Source organism: Notolepis coatsorum (genome assembly GCF_963971535.1).
Source record: "Notolepis coatsorum genome assembly, chromosome: 5".
Taxonomy (NCBI): domain Eukaryota; kingdom Metazoa; phylum Chordata; class Actinopteri; order Aulopiformes; family Paralepididae; genus Notolepis; species Notolepis coatsorum.
This window is the reverse complement of record NC_140169.1, coordinates 128,063,883-128,086,201: the sequence shown is the minus strand read 5'-3', so window position 1 is coordinate 128,086,201 and position 22,319 is coordinate 128,063,883. Positions and strand designations below refer to the sequence as shown.

At 45.1% G+C, this 22,319-nt stretch overlaps 1 protein-coding gene across 1 annotated transcript in view; it reads right to left on the bottom strand.

Moving 5' to 3' along the window:
- Positions 1-22,319, bottom strand: part of col12a1b (collagen, type XII, alpha 1b) — a 146,945-nt gene that overhangs the window by 96,480 nt on the left and 28,146 nt on the right. The window contains exons 14-23 of the mRNA XM_084315215.1: positions 20,426-20,695; positions 17,410-17,676; positions 16,537-16,729; positions 15,728-15,852; positions 11,849-11,998; positions 11,527-11,646; positions 11,266-11,430; positions 10,997-11,143; positions 8,472-8,614; positions 6,739-6,868 (exon numbers count right to left, since the gene is read on the bottom strand). Coding sequence (XP_084171341.1) covers positions 6,739-6,868; positions 8,472-8,614; positions 10,997-11,143; positions 11,266-11,430; positions 11,527-11,646; positions 11,849-11,998; positions 15,728-15,852; positions 16,537-16,729; positions 17,410-17,676; positions 20,426-20,695 — 1,710 coding nt within the window. The remainder of the gene's footprint in view (positions 1-6,738; positions 6,869-8,471; positions 8,615-10,996; positions 11,144-11,265; positions 11,431-11,526; positions 11,647-11,848; positions 11,999-15,727; positions 15,853-16,536; positions 16,730-17,409; positions 17,677-20,425; positions 20,696-22,319) is intronic.

Here is a 22,319-nt window from a genome sequence, read left to right as displayed (position 1 = left end):
TAATGCTTAATTATAGTACAGCCCTTACGAAAGCCAACACCACAGACAATAACCAACCATCATATGGGTTCTCCTTTTTTAACAATTCTCTCTGTGCCCAATCCAATACTATATATAGAGAGAGCCGCTCTATAAACAGAGCTGTGCAACCAGCCCCAGAGAAAAGAACAACAAGTAAACAACTTCCATCTATGTGTAACAACCAGGTGTAGAGATGGAGGCTGTTTACCCGAGTGCAAGACAACAGATACAGGAGACAGGTTACAGTGCAAAACCAACAATGGTTTGTTAAATGAAGAACAGGATGCAGGCTTGACACAGGTTTGATTCAGGAGAGCAGATGGGGAGAGCTCACTGACTACTCCAGAACAGACAGGCGAGCAGAACCACCAACAAGCGGCGGCGAGGATGCGAACAGACTACAGCGTACTGACTGACATACGAGCACTGAACGACAATGGAACATAAATACACAGGGGAGTAATGACTAATAGGTCACAGCTGGGGGTGGTGACAGATGATGAACAGCTGGTGAAGGACTGGGAGACAGGAACGCATGTGGGAGACACACTGAGGACATCTGCTGGGTCTACAGGGGAAACACACAGCGAGGGGGAGACACTAGGGAGAGGGACATTAGGAACCCCCCCCCCCTCTAGAGATGGCTCCTGGCATCCCACCAAGCCAACCAGGATGACGTAGGTGGAACTCCATGATGAGTGCCGGGTCCAAGATATCCCAGGCAAGATATCCCTACAGATTGTATAGCCCTTCCAGTCGACCAGTTACTGGAGCCCCCTGTCATGGTGACAAACGTCCAGCAGCCTCCTAACTGTGTAGGTGTCAGAGCCCTCAATGGTGCAGGGAGGCGGTGGAGGTCGGGGAGCAGGAACCAAGGGACTGGATGAGACTAGCTTTAGAGACATGGAAGGCGGAATGAACATGGAGAGAGCTGGGAGGCCAGAGGCAAACTGCAGAGCGGTTGATGATCCTGTTGATAGGGAAGGGACTAATGAACTTGGGGGACAGTTTGTGACCGTCTGAAGGGCAGGTGGAGAGCCCGATCTTTTCGCCCAGGGCAGTAGTGAGGGGCAGGAATCCTCCAGGATACCTGGAAGCGGTACTTGGATGAGCGTTGAGACAAGATGGCCCCTACCCCCACATCAGAAGCGTCGACCTCCACAATGAAGGGGAAAGATGGGTCAGGGTGCACTAAGATGGGAGCAGAGGTGAAACGACTCCTCAGCTCAAGGAAAGCCTTCTCTGCCTCAGGGGTCCAGATGAAAGAGGAGGAATGTCAGGTGAGGGCAGTCAAAGGGCTCGCAAGGGACCTGTAGTTGTGGATGAGCGGCAATAGAAATTGGTGAATACTAGGAACCACTGTAGCTGCTTCAGAGACAAAGAAACAGGCCAGTCCACCACTGCTTTGCTTTGACCAATGGCAAGGTCCATGTGTACATGACCATCAGAAACTACAAATCCCAGGCAGGAAACGTAGGGACACATGGAACTTCCACATCACTGCCTTCACAAATAGCTGATTCTCAGACGGAGAACTTGCTTCATGCGCTGAACATGTTCTTCCTGAGACTTCGAAAAGATCAAAATGTTGTCGAAGTAGACAAACACAACCCGGTGGAACATGTCACAGAGTACATCATTGACAAGGGCCTGGAACACTGCAGGTGACTCCCAAACGGCATGACCAGGTGACCACTGGGGGTGTGGAAAGCTGTTTTCTAATCATCTCTTTCCCTGATGCGCACTAGATGGTAAGCGTTGCGAAGGTGGAGCTTGGTGAAGACGGTGGCACCCTGGAGAAGCAACGAAAGCAGAGGAGATGAGGGGGAGGGGATACCGGTTCTTGATTGGGATGTCATTGAGAGACCACGGTAATCCATGCAGAGTAAATCAGCACCAACGGGAGCATGATGATGGACGGATAAGACCAGCTGAGACTTGTTGATGTCCTTCTCCATGGCTTCATTTTTTCTGGAGCAGTGAGAGAGTAAAACTGACCACAAGAAAGCATGGTACCAGGGAGAAGGTACCAATAGCACAATCATAAGCATGGGGGGGGCCGTGATGTGGCGTGCTGCGTACTGAACACCTCATCCAGATAAACAGAGGGGACTGTAGACGGGTCAGTGAACTCACCTCCTTGGCAAGAAGGAGCAGAAAGGACAGATGGGGGTGTGACAATGCCTGACTACTTGAGACAATGCTGATGAAACTCCAACCCATAACCGGGCCGGTGATCCAGCTGATATGAAGGTTGTTTTTCTCCCACCAGGGCTGACCCAGGGTGACAGCATTGAACAGGGAGTCCAAAAGGTAGAACTTGATTCCTTAACAGAACATTGAGGTGAGTGACAAAAACGATGAGCCTTCCATTGGTTGTTGACGGCGCTATGTGAGAGGAAGGGGTGGCTCTGGTGTCGGCTGTAGAGGTGAAGTCTGGAGGTACTTGCTGAAGCAGCAGTAGGGGAGGTTAATTGACACAGGTGTGGCTGGTCTGGATAATCAACCTCCCCTTTATTTCCACAGGGAGACTGGGCCTGAGCTCATAGAAGCTCACTGGCAGACAGTAGACGTCTGATCTGGGCTTCATGTTAGATGTTGACATATTTCTTTGAGTTTACCGGTGGATTTAGTTGGGTAGCCAGTAAAGTGCCTATCTGAGTTCTGTGTGTGTGTACTTATGTTAATAAATAAGACAGAGTGGTTTCAAGCTTGCCTCTACCTCTGGGAGTACAGTGCTGGCCCAAACCCAGGGAGGGGTAGCACCCACAACTGCTTCAGTTTGTTTAATGAAGAACAGGATGAAGGCTTGATACAGGATAGCAGACAGGCAAACAGATCTGCTAAGAAGCAGTGGCTAGTACACGAACAGACTGCAGACGGACATACAAGCACTGAATGACTGGGACAATGGAACATAAATACACAGGGGAGTAATGAATAATAGAACAGCTGGGGGTAATGACAAATGACTAGGGCCGGTTCTAAGAATAGGCTGTATAGGCCGTCCCCTAGGGCACCACTAGGGGGCGTCAGCTGCCAAGCCAAACAAATTAATTATTGTGAGGGAAAAAAAATGTTGACATCATCGTCTTTTTCGGAGACGCCAGCAGTCTCAGATTTAAAGCTACGGTGAAGATACGGACATCTGAAACTAGAGACGCTGAGGAATCTAGTGGTACCAGCCTCACCTCACTACCTTCCCACTAGCTTACTGGGAAACGGGAGACATTTTGCGACAAAGTTTAGGCCTAGAAAACCGTCTGAAAGAATTAGAGAAAGAAAAGAAAACAACCTGCTGACATTATCATATTTCGGAGTATTGTCTGATATCGTAGATATCGTCTGAAACCTTCTTCAATTCTGCTCCAAATTTTAACCCTTTAAACCTGTCATTGTAACACAGGCAATGCTACCAACATTACTGTATTTCAGAGGCTCAATGCTAAAGGGTGAGTAAAGATAGAGGTATTAACTGAAACTATAGACTTTGAGGAATTTGCTCCAATTGCTCCATTTGATCAGTACAAAAAAATCTGTACAGCCATTATCAACAGTTAATTGACCTCTCACCTCAAAATGATATCTGAATGAAATTGGGCTCACTGGAACCACAAAACAGAAGTCTCACCTTGACAACCATGTCAGATTTGTGCTGAACTTACGGTCATGAGTTATGAAGCCAAGACTCTTCTGAGTCCAATGAGAAACAATTGGATTCATGTGTAATGATGTAGTCATATTAGACCGTTCAATGTGGTGACAAAAAAAATTGTAGTTGGCCTCACTGTACAAAATGACCTCATGAACCTTTACACTCTGAAACTATAGAGATATGGGTCATTAAGAGAGTGTCTATGTACATGGACGATAAAGGGGGGTTTCTGAGCCATTTTCACAAATAAATGCTGAGGCCAATTTCTTGCAGGACTCTCCAGATGTCCAGATTGGTTGTCATTATATTGTATTGTCAAATGCATTAGTAGCCAACACAATTCTAAGAAAAAAGTCAAATCATGGCTCCTCGACAATGTTAAAAACTAGATTTTAAAATGCATGAAAATGTTGTCTGATACATTGTTGTCTGTGGCTACTTTTTTACTGCACTTAAAATGTGCATGTCTATGTTGTTTGTCAAATTGTTATTTGTGGTCATGTTTTGTATTGCTTGTCTGTCCACAATGGAAATAAGTCTTGACTTTTTTGTGTAGCATCCTTGATGTTTTTCTGGAATCTTGTATCTTTTTTAAATGTCAAATAAAATGTAATCAATTGGGGGGGGGGGGGGGGTGCACAAGTCTGAAATCTTGCCTAGGGCACCAAAAGTAACAGAGCCGGCCCTGTTACACTGTGTTTTCCTTTCCTGTTTACCAGTCATTCTGTCCTTGATGCTGCATGTGGGGTTAATGGGGAAATTACGTTCCACCCAAGGAATTTAAGCTTTGTTAACCCTTTCACTGCGACAATACAGAAAGTTAACCCTTTCACCGCCACATGACAAAGGGTTAACCCTTTCACAACCACGCTACAGAAGGTTAACCCTTTCACTACCACGCTACAGAAGGTTGACGCTGTCAGACGCTGCTGATGTCAGGTGACCTGATCTGCGATGCTGAGCTATTTTCGGCCAGCGATATTAACTGCCGCTTTGAAATTCAAAATCCCGCCGCCTCATAGGAGAGAGAGAAGTGTATATCAGGAGGCTTTGTTCACAGGATGATAGCTGCATGAACCACAGATGAAGCTAGGAGCCATCTATTAATAGTCCATTCATTTCCTATAGCTCGCAGGAGAGGTCTATGAAAAGCAAATAAAGTTATTTATCTAAAAATAAAAACTATACAGAGTAAACAATCCTGTTTCCCACAACAGTGAGATTACATCTGGGACACAAGGGACATGGTGAGACATGAGGAGAGGGGGAGACATGAGGAGAGGGGGAGACATGAGGAGAGGGGGAGACATGAGGAGAGGGGGAGACAGGAGGAGAGGGGGAGACAAGAGGAGAGGGGGAGACAAGAGGAGAGGGAGAGACAAGAGGAGAGGGAGAGACAAGAGGAGAGGGAGAGACATGAGGAGAGGGGAGACAAGAGGAGAGGGGGAGACATGAGGAGAGGGGGAGACAGGAGGAGAGGGAGAGACAGGAGGAGAGGGGGAGACATGAGGAGAGGGGGAGACAGGAGGAGAGGGGGAGACATGAGGAGAGGGGGAGACATGAGGAGAGGGGGAGACATGAGGAGAGGGGGAGACATGAGGAGAGGGAGAGACATGAGGAGAGGGAGAGACATAAGGAGAGGGAGAGACATGAGGAGAGGGGGAGACATGAGGAGAGGGAGAGACATGAGGAGAGGGGGAGACATGAGGAGAGGGAGAGACAAGAGGAGAGGGGGAGACATGAAGAGAGGGAGAGACAGGAGGAGAGGGGGAGACATGAGGAGAGGGAGAGACAAGAGGAGAGGGAGAGACATGAGGAGAGGGGGAGACAAGAGGAGAGGGGGAGACAGGAGGAGAGGGGGAGACATGAGGAGAGGGAGAGACATGAGGAGAGGGAGAGACATGAGGAGAGGGAGAGACATGAGGAGAGGGAGAGACATGAGGAGAGGGAGAGACATGAGGAGAGGGAGAGACATGAGGAGAGGGGGAGACATGAGGAGAGGGAGAGACATGAGGAGAGGGAGAGACATGAGGAGAGGGAGAGACATGAGGAGAGGGGGAGACATGAGGAGAGGGGGAGACATGAGGAGAGGGAGAGACATGAGGAGAGGGGGAGACAAGAGGAGAGGGAGAGACATGAGGAGAGGGAGAGACATGAGGAGAGGGAGAGACATGAGGAGAGGGAGAGACATGAGGAGAGGGGGAGACAGGAGGAGAGGGAGAGACATGAGGAGAGGGGGAGACAGGAGGAGAGGGGGAGACATGAGGAGAGGGAGAGACATGAGGAGAGGGGGAGACATGAGGAGAGGGGGAGACATGAGGAGAGGGAGAGACATGAGGAGAGGGAGAGACATAAGGAGAGGGAGAGACATGAGGAGAGGGGGAGACATGAGGAGAGGGAGAGACATGAGGAGAGGGGGAGACATGAGGAGAGGGAGAGACACAAGAAGAGGGAGAGACACAAGAAGAGGGAGCGACACAAGAAGAGGGGGAGACACAAGAAGAGGGGGAGACAGGGTTAATCCTGGAGCTGGACGTCAGGATAAACTGGATAATGGGCATGAAAAGCAAATAAAGGTGTTGATCTAAAAAGTTACATGGTGTAAAACCAATCCTGTTTCCCTGCAACAGTGAAATTCTGCAGAGCAGTGATGCTATCAGCTTCAAACAACCCTCTCTTTAACCCTTTCACTACCACACTACCAAGTGGTTAACCCTTTCACTGCGACAATACAGAATGTTAACCCTTTCACTGCCACACAACAACGGGTTAACCCTTTCACGACCACACTGCAGACGGTTGTGGTAGTGAAAGGGTTAACCTTCTGTAGTGTGGTAGTGAAAGGGTTAATCAAGTGTTGGCCCCCATAGGGCGACCCATGTCCCGACGTGAACCTCGTTCACGGTTCACTTACCGTGGACGAAAACAGAATCAGTCTCCCTCCCTCCAAATAAGGCTATCGGACGCAGACACCGAGGAAGTGATTTAGAGGTTTACGCTGTGTGATTGGGGAGGAAGAGGGAGACAAACAGAGGGCGAGGAGCGAACAGCTGCGGACTTACAAGTGGTTTCGGTTCCTTTCAGAGGTTCACTGATCTCCTCGCCAGCCATGGAGTAAACATTGACTATGTACTCCGTCAGGGGAGTCAGATTGACCAGGACTACAGTGGTCTCGGATCCGTCCACAAGTACCTGTAAAAAAAATTAAAATAAAAAAGGAGGACATGGTTATAATCCAGAAGGGATTGAACATCAATTACATTCAACATCAATTACATCCAACAATGCCAAATTTATTTTCGTTGTACTGTACTTGTGCTGTATAATGATGACCATAACTTTGAATCTAATCCAATCTAATCTATCTACATCTGTCTGTAGTCTGTACATATCTACATATAATCCTTTTTACATATCTGTAGATACTATACAGATACAGTATCTATCAGTACATATCCCTTACCTACTCTTACACTGCGGCCAGTATGACTACTACTATTGTGTCTTTATACCTGTATCACTGTACATATTATACTACAACTCTGTACATACATCTGATTAGCACTATACCCAGTAGTACTAATTCTTATATTCTATACCCAGTTTAATCACCTGTACATTGTATATGACTATTGCACTTTACTGTTACATTTGCACTCTGGTTGGATGCCAAACTTCTTTTCATTGTACTGTACTTGTGCTGTATAATGACAATACATTTGTATCTAATCGAATCTAAACAACACAGGAGTATATTAGCAAAACTCCAGAGATTATAATTCAGATTATCCAGAGACCTTTGGACCCTATACAATATGTGGGTTCATCTCAGTGAGAGCTCCCAGTTCATCATGGAATAATGCTGGAACTAATCGTAGGTCGAAAATAAACCGCTCTAGTTAATATGGCACACATTTAGGACACACCCAGAACAAAACCAACTGTCCTCACAAAGTGCTGCCCAAGAGGATGGAGCGCCTATCAGCGCATTTAAATTTAAATTTGATTTATTTGTCTGTGTGGATACATCTCTTGTTCCCCAAAGCAAACGAGAGGGAGGGAGGGATTTCTAGCCTATTCAAGGAGTTACATAACATTAAACTACGTGGCCCTAAGTATGAGTTCCTGCACTGGGATTGAGATTCTGTCTCGGGCCGACTATAATCATGCAGCCCCTGTCTGACAAGGGCCAATAAAACCAATGCACAGAGGATGGAAAAGTCCCAGTCGCCCTGTTTCTACAGACACGACTGACAGATGTTTAAGCGTAAACTAAATGCAGGTTTCACCAGAGTGACTGCGTTATAGATTTAAAATAAACACAAGCTTCATCTCACTGGCCGGATCCACATGAGAAGGAGTCGCTGAAAGAGACTAGGTCGATTTTCAGATGACTTTTCATCGAGAGTAGACACACGATAGCCTGGGCGACGCTGTATACTGGGCAGGTCCAGAAAAGGAGCTTGGATAAACAGACTGAAATGACTGCAAAAACCGTGTGATCACATCTGACAATCTGAGCAGCACTGGGGGGGGGGGGGGGGGTTGAGAAAGAACTGGAGCTGGGAGAAGGAATCACACAACCAAGTCATCATATCTAAACCAGGTGTGAGAGAGCTGATGACCTCCAAGTGCACTAGCACAGTGATAGATGCAAGGAGAGAGAGAGAGAGAGAGAGAGAGAGAGAGAGAGAGAGAGAGAGAGAGAGAGAGAGAGAGAGAGAGAGAGAGAGAGAGAGAGAGAGAGAGAGAGAGAGAGAGAGAGAGAGAGAGAGAGAGAGAGAGAGAGACTGACCTGTTCAAGGAGACCTCCCGCTGCAGTCTGGTACTCAACACGGTACTTTTCCACTGGGCCGCTGGGCGCCGTCCAGGTGGCACGGAACGAGTGGTGGGTCACCTCTGAGGTCACCAGGTCGGTGGGCTCCTCCAAGCCACCTCCTGAGTCAGAGGGAACAGGGGGGGGGGGCATGTAAAATATTTCACACACTGAACTCTCATACCACAAATCTGTGGACCGTCACCCTACATGTAGCTTCTCTGACAGGGGGGCTATTGGGTCTGCTGTATATTTACGTGTTTTTTGACAAAAGGGCGTCTTTCAAAAAACATTTTCCTCTGCGCGCTGCAATAAATCACTATTGTGTTTCCTCTTAAAACTGATTTACAGACAGAAGGACTTCCCAGTGTAAGAGTTTCCATCAAACACTTGGATCATGTTATTACATTATTTAATGGCCTAAATCAATCAAGATTGTAGGGTGAAATTTAAAAATGATGTTGGCAATATGATTGATTTTTTTTTATTGAAGTGCTGGTTTTAGTAATCTTTTAGCATTAGCTCTCATCCACAGCCGGTATATTATTTTATTTGTCTGACTCCTACGCTAAGCTGTTTTGCACAACTGTTGAGAGAATAACAGAACTGCTTGTTCCAGGTCTTCAGATTACAGTATATGGGTGAGGATGGATTGGACCATTTAGATTTCAAACGCATATTTAACGCATATTTTTATGTTTTATCTGGCATTGATCCTATAATGTTTGGAAATCCGCCAAGGTTATTCCTTTGCACAAAGATGGAGATAGAAGTGATCTGAATAATTACAGACAAATTTCCAAGTTATCTTGTCTGGGGAAAATTCTGTAATCATTGGACAACATTTAACTCAAAGCATTTCTATCAAGAAATTCTGTACAGTACATAGCCCCCGTCAATCTGGTTTTATTCTACACATAGTATCATATCTGCAACAACACTACTAGAGGAGCAGAGTAGATGAGATTAAGAAACGCTGTGCTACCCTTTTCATATATTTGTCAAAAAGCCTTTGATACCATTAATCTATCACACCCTGTTTCTTCAGATATTACATTCTGTTAGATTTGATTGTTTTTTGTAATTGGTTTAGAAATTATCTTGCTATATTGCTTGCATCTTTGGCAGTTACCAAAGGTGTCCCAGGAAGGACCAATATTGGGCCCAGTTCTATTCACACTCTATTTTAAGAATACTAATTCAACTTTTGCAGGTTATAATATATATTTCTATGCAGATGTCACAATTTTGTACTGCTGCTTCTGTATAACTAGTCATTGCAAATTTGTAAAGTTCCGTTGACATTCTTATTAGGCTTAAACTGGTCTTATACGCAAATAAAACAAAGTTCATATTGTTATCTCGAGCCAGAGATATTGATTATAGTAGTCTTAATATTACCACTGTGAATGGATCTAATATTTAGAGAGTTACAGAATGGCATCTGGATTGATGAGGAATTTACTTTTAATGCCCATGTAGATAATGTTGTTAGTAGAAAATGGGCTTCTTGTACAGAAACCAAAACAGCTTTCCTATGCTTGGTAGGAAAGGGATTGTTGAAGAAATGCTCCCGTCTGGTTTGGATTATGGTGATGTCATTTAAAGACATGATGCTGTTTCTACTCTTAAGCCTTTAGATTCTGTATAATATCACTCTGCCCTCACATTTATCACCGATGACAGTTATGGTACTCATCAATAATAATAACCTTAATGAAATGCATTCACTTGACTCATCAGTGCGTATGGAATGAGCTGTGGGGATTTACAAAATGAAAGACTTTATAAAAAGGTTACCAAGCTTTTTCTCTTAGCTATTTTCTTAGAAATTATAATAACGAGGCGGTTAGGTGGTCGAGCGGAGATTGCGTTCGTCACCAGCCCCGGAGCTGTGAGCTTGGTTCGCCTGTTCGAATCCAGCTCACAGCTCCGGGGTTGTCACCAGCTTGGCTGGCCGTCTGCACTGATGCAATTGGCTGTATCAGAGGGTGGGAGAAGCTGGCGGGGTGGGTCCGGGTCGTTGTAAACAGCGACTCCTACAGTTCGGTCGGGGCGCCTGCTAAGCGCGGATTGGACGTGAGGGGGATAGTGTGGTCCTCCCACACGCTACGCCCTCTCAATGAGAATCCGCGCTGCCAGGTGAAAAGAAGCGGTGATTGGCTGGACGTGTGTCGGAGGAAGCACGTGGTAGCCTCCACTCTCCCAAATGATCTGACTGTGGGGGGTAAAGCGCAGCGACCAGGAAGGGACTGGGAATTGGCATACGACTAACATTGGGATGGGAGAAAATCGGAGGAAAATGGAGGGGGAAAAAGACCAAAAAAAAAAAAAAAAAAAAATTATAATAACGATAGAAAGTATAATAATCTATACAAATTATAATAACTATAATTTGTTAGATGTCCTCCACCTCAAATTCTCGAAGGTTTTGTACCCCCCTCTCAGAGTGGGTTCAGAGCCCAGGTGGAAACCCGCTGAGCTGCCCATGTCGCTTGGCTTACCTGGACCCTTCACGCTGTTACAGAGGTTGATACTGAGGTCGTCCACAATGTCCAGCAGGAAGTTGAAATCATTGACGTTGTACATGTGAATGTCATCTGGGTCAGTGGCGATGGACCTCAGCTCGTTCTCGTCGGCATTCTTCACACCTGAAAGATGACAACACCATCACTTCACGTCCAAGAGAAGGAGCTCATACGTGAATTGCCAAATTAAGCTATAGTGAAATGTGCCAAGTATGCAGATACAGTGCGTCAGGAAGATCACTCACCGATGGCGTAGAGCTCGATGCCCGTGTCTCTTAGGCTCTGGGAATTCTGAACAATCTCGTCCTGGGACTTTCCGTCAGTGATGAGAACACCGATTTTGCGGGATTTGGCTCGCAACCCCACCTCGGGTTTGAAGTTGTTCTGCAGGATGTAGTTGAGAGCCATACCTAGACAGAGCAATTATGAGTTGAATCTTCAAGCCATTGCTCATCGGTTTATTCTCAAACGTAATGACAAGATCATGCTAAATGATGATGTGTCACCTGTCATAGTATTGCCCCCTTTGTAAGGCAGGTTGGCGACGGCGTCCAGCAGGCCCTGCCTGGTCGGATGGGCGTTCAGGTGCCACTCAGTTTTGGGGTCACCACTGTACTGAGCCAAACCTGGGGAGAAAACACAACACCTATATGACAACCACGCCACTAATACAGTGACAACAACAACCAACATCTATCCTACCATCTATCTATCTATCTATCCATTAATGTCATAATGTAATAATTGTTGGGAGGCAATAAAACTGTAATAATGCGAACAGTCCAAGCAACGGCAGATATGAGGAGGAATCTGAGAAGAAGTGTTTACCAATCATGACTCTATCCACGCCGATATCGAAGACGCCCACCATGCGAGAGATGAAGGCACGGATGGTTTTGAAGTTGAGGCGGCCGATACTCCATGATCCGTCGACCAGCAGGACAATGTCGGCCATGGCTTTGGACTTACACTTGGCACCTGTGGGGGCAGGACAGAACAATGAGGGACAGACACACAATAACCTGGACACCCCTCAGATGTGTCCATTTGGTACGGTCCGTGAACTGTGAGAGGATGTGTGTAGGAAGGTGTGGGTGTAAAAAGAGGAATATTCTGCATTGTGAACACACACACACACACACACACACACACAAAGAGAGGACACAGATGACCAAGACTACAACGCAAGAATCACACTCATCATCAAGTGTAACAAAATATATACTTTATGTAACATGACATACAAAAACAATTTACATTCTTTTTTGCTCTCTGACATACAAAAACAATTTACATTCTTTTTTGCTCTCATAACACATTTTGTACGTAATCTTTTTTTTTCTTGACAGGATGAACTACTTTTCCTCCGGAACCTTCTTTTTTTCCTCTTTGTTTTTTTTTCTTCTTCTACGGCAGTCTCCTTGTATATCCAGAGGCTTGACAGGCCCATGGCCTTCAGGGTGTCATCGAGATTGTACCCCTGTTTGACAGGTGATATATGACGCCTCCTCGTCAGAAGGTTATTGCACATTCCTCCGGATGTTCGAACTCGCTACTCACACACACACACACACACACACACACACACACACACACACACACACACACACACACACACACACACACACACACACACACACACACACACACACACACACACACACACACACACACACACACACACACACACACACACACACACACACACACACACACACACACACACACACACACACACACACACACACACACACACACACACACACACACACACACACACACACACACACACACACACACACACACACACACACACACACACACACACACACACACACACACACACACACACACACACACACACACACACACACACACACACACACACACACACACACACACACACACACACACACACACACACACACACACACACACACACACACACACACACACACACACACACACACACACACACACACACACACACACACACACACACACACACACACACACACACACACACACACACACACACACACACACACACACACACACACACACACACACACACACACACACACACACACACACACACACACACACACACACACACACACACACACACACACACACACACACACACACACACACACACACACACACACACACACACACACACACACACACACACACACACACACACACACACACACACACACACACACACACACACACACACACACACACACACACACACACACACACACACACACACACACACACACACACACACACACACACACACACACACACACACACACACACACACACACACACACACACACACACACACACACACACACACACACACACACACACACACACACACACACACACACACACACACACACACACACACACACACACACACACACACACACACACACACACACACACACACACACACACACACACACACACACACACACACACACACACACACACACACACACACACACACACACACACACACACACACACACACACACACACACACACACACACACACACACACACACACACACACACACACACACACACACCTGTGGGGTGAAAATGGTCGCCACGTCCCCGGCTTTGCAAAGAGAAACGCCGGATTCACGAGATGGACACTGAGGGATAGAAATCTGTCATTGTGGCTGCAATTGAAAACAGGTTAAGGAGAACATTGATTTAACTAAGTTATTTTTCTGTGTTCTTTTTCTCTAACAAATGACAGACACAGATGCTTGATGAGGTAAGAGGAACCATTGGTGAAAGTGAATCTGACATTGGCAGCAGTCCGTTTGAGTTACAGTATCAGTCCACTCATCTGTCTCCCTGACAAACAGATGTGTTAAACAGAGACAGCCCTGAAAGGCAATCGATCTAGCATAGAAAATAGTACTGTACGAGTACAACGAGTGTCTTTCAGAGTGAAATAACATTTCGTATCAAATATCCGCTAGCCGACTGGTATTATAACCACACTCGTTATCTAATCCTTGATTAGCTTAGCCGAGCTACAAGGAAGCCAAAGGGAGATCCATTATTACTTTGTTGTGGGTGTTTATTCCCCCATAATGATACGCAATTACAACGGCGAGCGGCCAGGGTAATAATATCCGTAGTGTCATACTTTGGTACAAAACTTAAATGTAGGAATTAGCTTTCCTTCTTTCTTCTGTTACTCCAGAACTCCGCCAAAAAATGAAGAAAAAAATCGTGTGAGACCCCAGAACTCAACCCCCCCCCCCTAACAGCTCTCTTAAAGCAACACTCACGTGTACATGTATTGCTACAATATGTACGCCGTTAGTATGCAGGCTTCTTTTCTTACGATCATCATCATCATCTTCATTTTACGTCCCTATTTTCCCACTACAATGCGGTTGGACGATGGAGGGCAATTAACCAAACTTCCATAAGAACCTTCTGGAATGGCGCCATGGGGCCGCAGGACCAAAGCCTGCCATCCAGTGACCAAGGCTTATGCTATATGGCAGCTGGAGTGTGATGATCTAAGTGGAACCTCTGTGTGTGGAACACTGTCTCCTGCTCAGTGGGCAGTATGTCACCGCGTCTGCTCTCCATTACAACAGGAATTTCTGCCCAGGGTCAGCAGCTCTTTGGGGTCTTATGAGAAACATAACATTTTCCTAGCCGCGTACAGCCCAGCGGCAGCACGACGCTCCTAACTCTATGGGTTGTAAAAAAAAAAAAAAAAAAAGAATTTAAACTCTCTAATTGCTAGCAGAGCACTTCTTTCCATTAGCCGTTTTAGCGCCATAATAATGGGAAATGTCAACGTTTTTGCGTGGCAAAGAAATACATATATTTGGGTCACAGAATGGAGTCCAATAGTCAACTAATGAGGGAATAATGACGATATTTGTTTCTGGTTGATAGAATTAGCGCTGGTGTGTTGAGCGTCATGGAGTCCTGAAGTGACTCACGCTGACAAATAGGCAACATATGAGGCGGTTTTAAAGAAAATGAAAGTGAAAAGGTTTCCACCTGTATTATTATAAAAATAAGGATCAAACTTCTTAGCATGGGTGTCGCTAAATAGCATGTCATTTCATTTCACACCAGGTCACACTCCGCATATGATATGTGGGAGAGGAGCAAAGTCAAGCCAAGCAGCTAAAAGTAATTTGCGCTAATCATAATCAATGCGGTGTATGATTCCAATGTGACTGTGACTGTAATTCAATGTGACAACAAATAATTCGATACGCTGGTGTTAATCCGTGTTGTATGTACTGTAAGTGCTCACATGCTTGTGTGTCTGTATGTATGTACAGTGTGTGTGTGTGTGTGTGTGTGTGTGTGTGTGTGTGTGTGTGTGTGTGTGTGTGTGTGTGTGTGTGTGTGTGTGTGTGTGTGTGTGTGTGCGTGCTTGTGTGTATGTGTCTGTATTTTCCTCATGGCCCGATCGCTGTGTGCGCCAGTGTTCTTGCATACTGGTGTGCGTGTGCGCGCATGTGTGTTTAATTTCAATCAATGCTTGTGCATTGTTCTCATGGTCAGATCACTCCCTGCTGCGTGTTCTAGGATTTGCGACGGCTGTCGGCGTTTCTCCGTCTGAGTGGCTACATGTCTATGGGCTGAGTGGGGGCCCTTATTGAGGGTTTTATTGGGGATGGCGCGATCAGCTTTTACCCGTGGGATCCAAAGATGGGGGTTCAGGTGCGTCAGAGAGAGTGGTCTTCTCCTCCCCTGCCAGTGGCATACTCTCCCCTCCGTCAAACATCCCAAACACCGCCACAGAGTACTTTGTTCCCGCCCTGTGAGTGAGAGGAAACGGTCGTGCTGTAACTTCTTAAATGGTAAAGTAAAAGAAAAGAAAAATACTAACCTTCATACTGTCTTTTACTGTCATGCACTTTGCTACTAAATAATCTTCCTTGCCTATATTACTACCTACACAGTAAATTTCTCAGAGTAAATTTTACTCAAACTGAGTACAATTTTACTCACTTGGGTTCAAATGGACTCAGTTTGAGTAAAATGTACTCTGCGAAATTTACTGTGTACTATGCTAATATGTCTTTACTACTATGCACTCAAGACTGTAGCAACCAAATTCAACACTGTTTGACAATGTTACTTAGCAGCTTCCTGCTGACCTGTTGTACAGGACTTTGGATAAAAGCGCTTTGGATAAAAGCGTCAGCTAAATTACTAAATGTAAATGTAAGTATGCACAACACCACTGGTACCAGCTTCATCAGATGTATTCCTTGAGGATGTTTCACCCGCCCGAAAGCCTTATTTGGGCCAGAATTCATGTTTTGAGTGAGTGCTGTCATTTGGTGAGTAAAGTTAGTGGCATGAGCTTTTCAGGGCCTGATACCTTCAATTAACAGGGTTTCAGCAAACGCCCTCGACCTTCTCATGTCAGCCAATATCATACAGTGTAATACTAATGAATACATTTATACTTTTTCTTTTTTAAACATGTCTCTTACCTGAGTTCCTCCAGAACTACAGTGTTGTCATAGGGGCCGACCAGCAGTTCCCCCAGGTCTATGTCGTCACCGCTGGGGTGGAAGGTGACCTTGTAGCCCTTGACCTCTCCGGGAGCATGGTCCCACGTGACTCTGAAACTGGTCTTGGTGGGTTCTGAGGTCTGCAGGTTCCTGGGAGCTTTGTAGGGTGACACTGAAATAATAACAACAATAAAAAAATAAAAAATAAGAAGAAGAAGAAGAAGAAGAAGAAGAAGAAGAAGAAGAAGAAGAAGAAGAAGAAGAAGAAGAAGAAGAAGAAGAAGAAGAAGAAGAAGAAGAAGAAGAAGAAGAAGAAGAAGAAGAAGAAGAAGAAGAAGAAGAAGAAGAAGAAGAAGAAGAAGAAGAAGAAGAAGATGAAAAGAAACAGAGCAGAACAAACTCATGGATGGAGAGAAGAACACAATGTTTTGAAGATTTCATTGAGGTCAGGCAGCTCACATTCCAGCCAGTTTCTCATTAGTCCATAATGCAATTCCTAGAACCCAGTGTCATTGATTAAAAAGCCCAGTGTCATGCCATGTGTAATGTTAGTAAGACTAGAGTGTGTGAGTGTGAGCGTGTGCGTGCGTGCATGCATGTGCATGTCAATATGTATGCACGTGTGTGCGTAATGTGTGAGTGTGCATGCATGCATGGTGTGTATTCTTGGTTTGTCCCGAGGGAAGCAACAGTTGTGACTGAAGGATCAAGAAAAGAGGGCGGGTTTTTTTGCGATAGGTTCAATTGTGTGCGTTTCGTGTCCTGAAGCGAAGACACTCGCCCCTCGCCCAACCACAGTGTAGCAGAAGCGCCCTGCTGTCTCTCATAGGGTTGAATTATGGACCAACGTACGTGTCGTTCCTACTCCTTGCCTTGCTTTTCCTTCTCCTCGCTTGTAGACGGGGTGCACGGTGATGTCATACTGGGTCATGGGCTGCAGGCGCTTCAGCACCGTGGTCGTGGAGCCACCGGGCACCTTGACGGCCAGCTCCTTCCCGCCGGCGGAAGGGCTGTACTTCACCCGGTAGTTGACCACCTTCCCCGGTGCCGCCGACCAGGACACCTTCATGGACCTCTCGGTCTCGTCCGACACGGTCAAACTCTTGGCGGCGGCGGACGCTGAGGACCGAGGGAAGACGAAGTTAAACTTTTAATTCCACTCTGCGCTGAAGCCTGAGAGTGTGAGAATAGATGGTTATAGGCTGCACCTCCGACACCCGGCTTTGTCCTCTCACATGGCCGTACTTATTCTTCAATTAAGAAGAACCTCAGACAACCGCAAGAACCGTAGAAGTCCATTTAAAGTTTTCGGAGGAACAATGTTTTCGAACATTATCATCTAAAGATGGTAAGTTAAGAGTGTTGTGTTCGGGGGGGCAGGTGGCGCACGGAGATTACGTTCGTCACCAACACCGGGAGACACTGGATTCGCCTGTTCGAATCCAGCTCCCGGCGTTGCTATCAGCTTGGCTGGCCTCTCACACTGATACAATTGGCTGTATCAGGGGGTGGGAAAGCTGAAGGGTGGGTCCTGGGCGTTGTGGACAGCGACCCCTACAGTTCGGTCGGGGCGCCTGCTCAGCAAGGGTTGGAACTAAGGAGAGATAGTGTGGCCTCCCACACGCTACACTCTCCCCGGTGAGAACCTGCGCGGCCAGGTTGGCCTGCCCCAGGCTGCACATGCGTCGGAGGAAAGCATGTGACAGTCTCCGGTCTCCCGGACCAACAGTAGGGGAAAGTACGCAACAACCAGGAAGGGTGGGATGGGAGAAAAATCGGGGAAAAAGGAGGGGAAGAAAGATAATAATAAAAAAAAAAAAAAAAGAGTGTTGTGTTCACTCATAATCAAAGACAGTGGATGATGTTGAGTAGTTTCTTGTGATTTATCATATTCCCATTTGGATTGACTTCACAACTGCGAAATACATGGGCTGTCCAAAGATTCCAAAACGGACTTATATGGTTCTTTAGTGCAAGGGTTCAATTAGTGCAAGCAAGAAAAGTGCAGGGGCAATACACCCTCCCAACCAAACGGTTAATGATCCCCGGAAAGTTCTCTGACTACTCGAGTAGGGGGGGGGGGGGGGGGGGCTTTTATTGCCGGAAAAAAAAACATGCCATCCAAGTCCTCAATGTGTTGATTGACCTGCCCGGACCTGTGACCCCGTTACCGGAGATCCATTGGTTCCGCTGAATGAACGTAACGAGGTAAGCATGGATATGAGAGAGCCGAGGCCTCCCGAGATCCTAGGGGTTGTTTTCTGTTATGACTAGGCCTGACTCCTGATGCTTTTCCATATCTGCATCTGTCCATTGAACCCTGTGACTTAAAATTGCTTGTTTGTTTTTGAGAATGTTTTTCCTCAATGTGATTTCCCATGTGTGTCTGGTTCTAAACTTAGACTCAGCATGCAATACACATTAGGCCATTATGCAGCACATATGCATCATTTCAACAACATTTGCCTCACAATGCTGTTATATCAGGACCCATAAAGCATCAGAACTGTCATCGCCTCACACTCTGTAGATCACAAACCGGCCCTCTTTTCGGGAAGCAACCGTTGTGATTGGAGGATGAAGAAAAGAGGGTGGGGTTTGAGATAGGTCAGTACCCCAAAGTATTGAGGCATCTTCTCTCGCTATCGAGGTACAGTACAGGTATGCGGAGCGTCCTTGACCCAACGGCATTGTGGGTTTGAAACCCTTTCACGACCTTACATCTCCTCCTCTTTCCCCTTTCTGTCACTCTCCACTATATGCTAATGCTACAGTATATCTAAATAAAAGAGAAAGAATGTTATGTGAAAATAATTTGTATATCTGTACATATCCCTTACCTACTCGTGCTAGTTACGTTGCTGGCCAGTATGACTACTACCACACTGTACATGTTAATATTACAACTCTGTACATACATCTGATTAGCACTACACTCAGTAGTACTCATTTATATATTTTATACCCATTTTAATTACCCCAGGGCCCAGGAGTTCAAAACTTGTAATCCCTATTTATTGATTGATTGATTGATTGATTGATTGATTGATTGATTGATTGATTGATTGATTGATTGAAATGTTTTATTAACAGATTGCAGAATGGGTACAGTACAGTACAGCTCAATACACACAATTGTTAAGGGGATGCAGACCAGAGAAAGACTTTCGTTTACATCAGGGTCCTCCATTTTCAATTCATAATGAGTTGAAATGAATGAATCCAAATCTGATCCGATCAGATAGGGATTAAAAGTTTTGAACTCCTACATTGTATATTACTATTGCACTTTACTGTTACATTTGCACTCTGGTTGGATGCCAAAACGTATTTTCATTGTACTGTACGTGTACTGTATGATGACAATACATTTTAATCTAAGATAAGATAAGATATTCCTGTATTGATCCTCTTGGGGACATTCAGGCATCATAGCAGCATGGGGGGGGGGGGGGGGGTACAGGTAATAGTATAAGACATAAATACAGGCAATAAAATGATAGTACAGTAGAAAAAGAAAAGAAATAGGCAGTGTAAACAATATAATTAACTCTGAATATACGCATCTGAGCAAGTAGGCAGTGTGATCAAAGGTGCAGATGAGGGTCTGTGTGTGCCCTATCAGTTACTTATAATCTAATCTAATAAAAAATAAATTATAATAATAATAATAATAATAATAATAATAATAATAATAATAATAATAATAATAATAATAATAATAATAATAATAATAATAATAATAATAATAATAATAATAATAATAATAATAATAATAATAATAATAATAATAATAATAATAATAATAATAATAATAATAATAATAATAATAATAATAATAAAGAAATCACTGAAGTGAGAGACGTACCGTCTGTGGTCTCCTCTCCGATGAGTGGATCTCCGTCCCCGCGGCCGTAGGCGGCGACCACAGACACCTGATAGCGTGTCTCTGGGGTCAAGCCTCGCAGCACCGTGTCGGTCACGCCGCCGGAGACCGTCTCCTCCCCAGACTCCTCGGAGAACAGGGACTTCCACCGGACTCTGTACTGCTTCACGTTCCCTGGAGCCGCCGTCCAGGCCACGGCGAAGCTGCTCTCCGTCACGTCGCTGGTGACCAAGTCTTTGGGAGAGCCCAGCTCTACGAGTGCAAGGAGAGAACACGCATTTGAGGATGAGCGCTCGTGACAGACAAGCGGATTGTCGAGCGGGTTAAGATATAATACCATAATAATATGATATAACATATTAGTAATAATACAATAGATATTACGTCACTGACTGATTGAACTGTGAACACTACAGAGATGCTACCATTATTTGCAATATTTGCAACAATGCATAGTGCACTTTATATCCTTCTACCACTACACTGTGAAGTGAATGTGCAATACTGTCACTCTGTCACTCGTACCTTATTTATTTTTTTACTTTATTTATATTTTTTAAGATTCTTTATTTTGGCATTAAACTTTTTCTTATTCTTTTTAAATCTATATTTAGTGATTCTGTGTGAAGGGGGGACTAGCAAAATAAGATTTTCATTGTTAGGTGTAAATTGTCTGTTTAACTGTGCATATGACAAATACATATCTTGAATCTTGAATCTTGAATATCTAGGGGGGGGGGACGACTCCTCCCACACCCTTGTAGCAGCTAACGGACCATTTGTTGAGTATTAAAAGAACACGCCAACATTTGGGGAAATTAGCTTATCGTCTTCTCCAGAGAGAGACAAGAAGAGATACCAGTTTCCTGTCTGTGCGTTCAGTAGAAAGCTATCTGGCTGCATGTTAGCGCACAGAGAGGAAACTGGTATCTATCTTCTTGTCTCTCTCTGGAGAAGACGGTAAGCTAATTTCCCAAAATGTTGGCATGTTCCTTTAAGTGTGTTGGCTGACTTTGATCATTCAAATTGGAAACTATTAAAATCTCCTTCAGAGGACAGCAGAGCGGCACGGCTCGTACACAGTTATTAGGAGTGAGAGAGCAGCCCCAGAGATACGCACATCTGTGTGGAGCTCTCCAGGTACAAGAGGGGCGAGTCAGAGACCTCGGCTGACTGACAAGAGCCAAGTATCTGCTGGATTGCTTCCCTGTGAACCCTGTTGCCCTCCGATCCAGAGATATGTGTAGCACTTTTAAACACGCCACTTTCTGGAACATGTGAGAGCTGTCCTTTTCTGGACATAATGAACTCACACAGAGGTGGAAAGTAACTATTTACAGCACTGTTTAAGGAGTGGAACTTTTTGGAGCACTTCAAAAGCCTATACCTATACCTTCAGTTCTATTAAGTCTTTCTTTTACAGGACTTTCTGCTTGGGTTTCTACTATGATACAAGCTCCATCCACAAACCTTGGGTTGATAATGACCCATCAAAATACAGAATTTGAGTGCATTTTAGAGGGACAATTCTTTGTCTTTTAATTTGAAAATAAGCTACAAAAATCATTATATTAGATAACTACTCACAGAGTAAATTTAAGCTATTCTGTTACTTTTACTCAAGGAATGTTCCGAGACAAATGTTCTTCTCTTCACCTCAAGGTAACAGTTCATTGAAGTACCAGTACTTCAAGCTTGAATAATATATTATTTCTGTACTCTTTTTCCACCTCTGGACTGGACGAATAGGAGACTCCCAATAAAGCTGGACATCTGCTCCGCACACCCATCAGACGGGCATGTTGACAGGGAGTTGAAGGCTTAAGAGAATGCGGTCGTCCCGTGTGACCTCAGCTCCATCCTTTCTAACTGATGA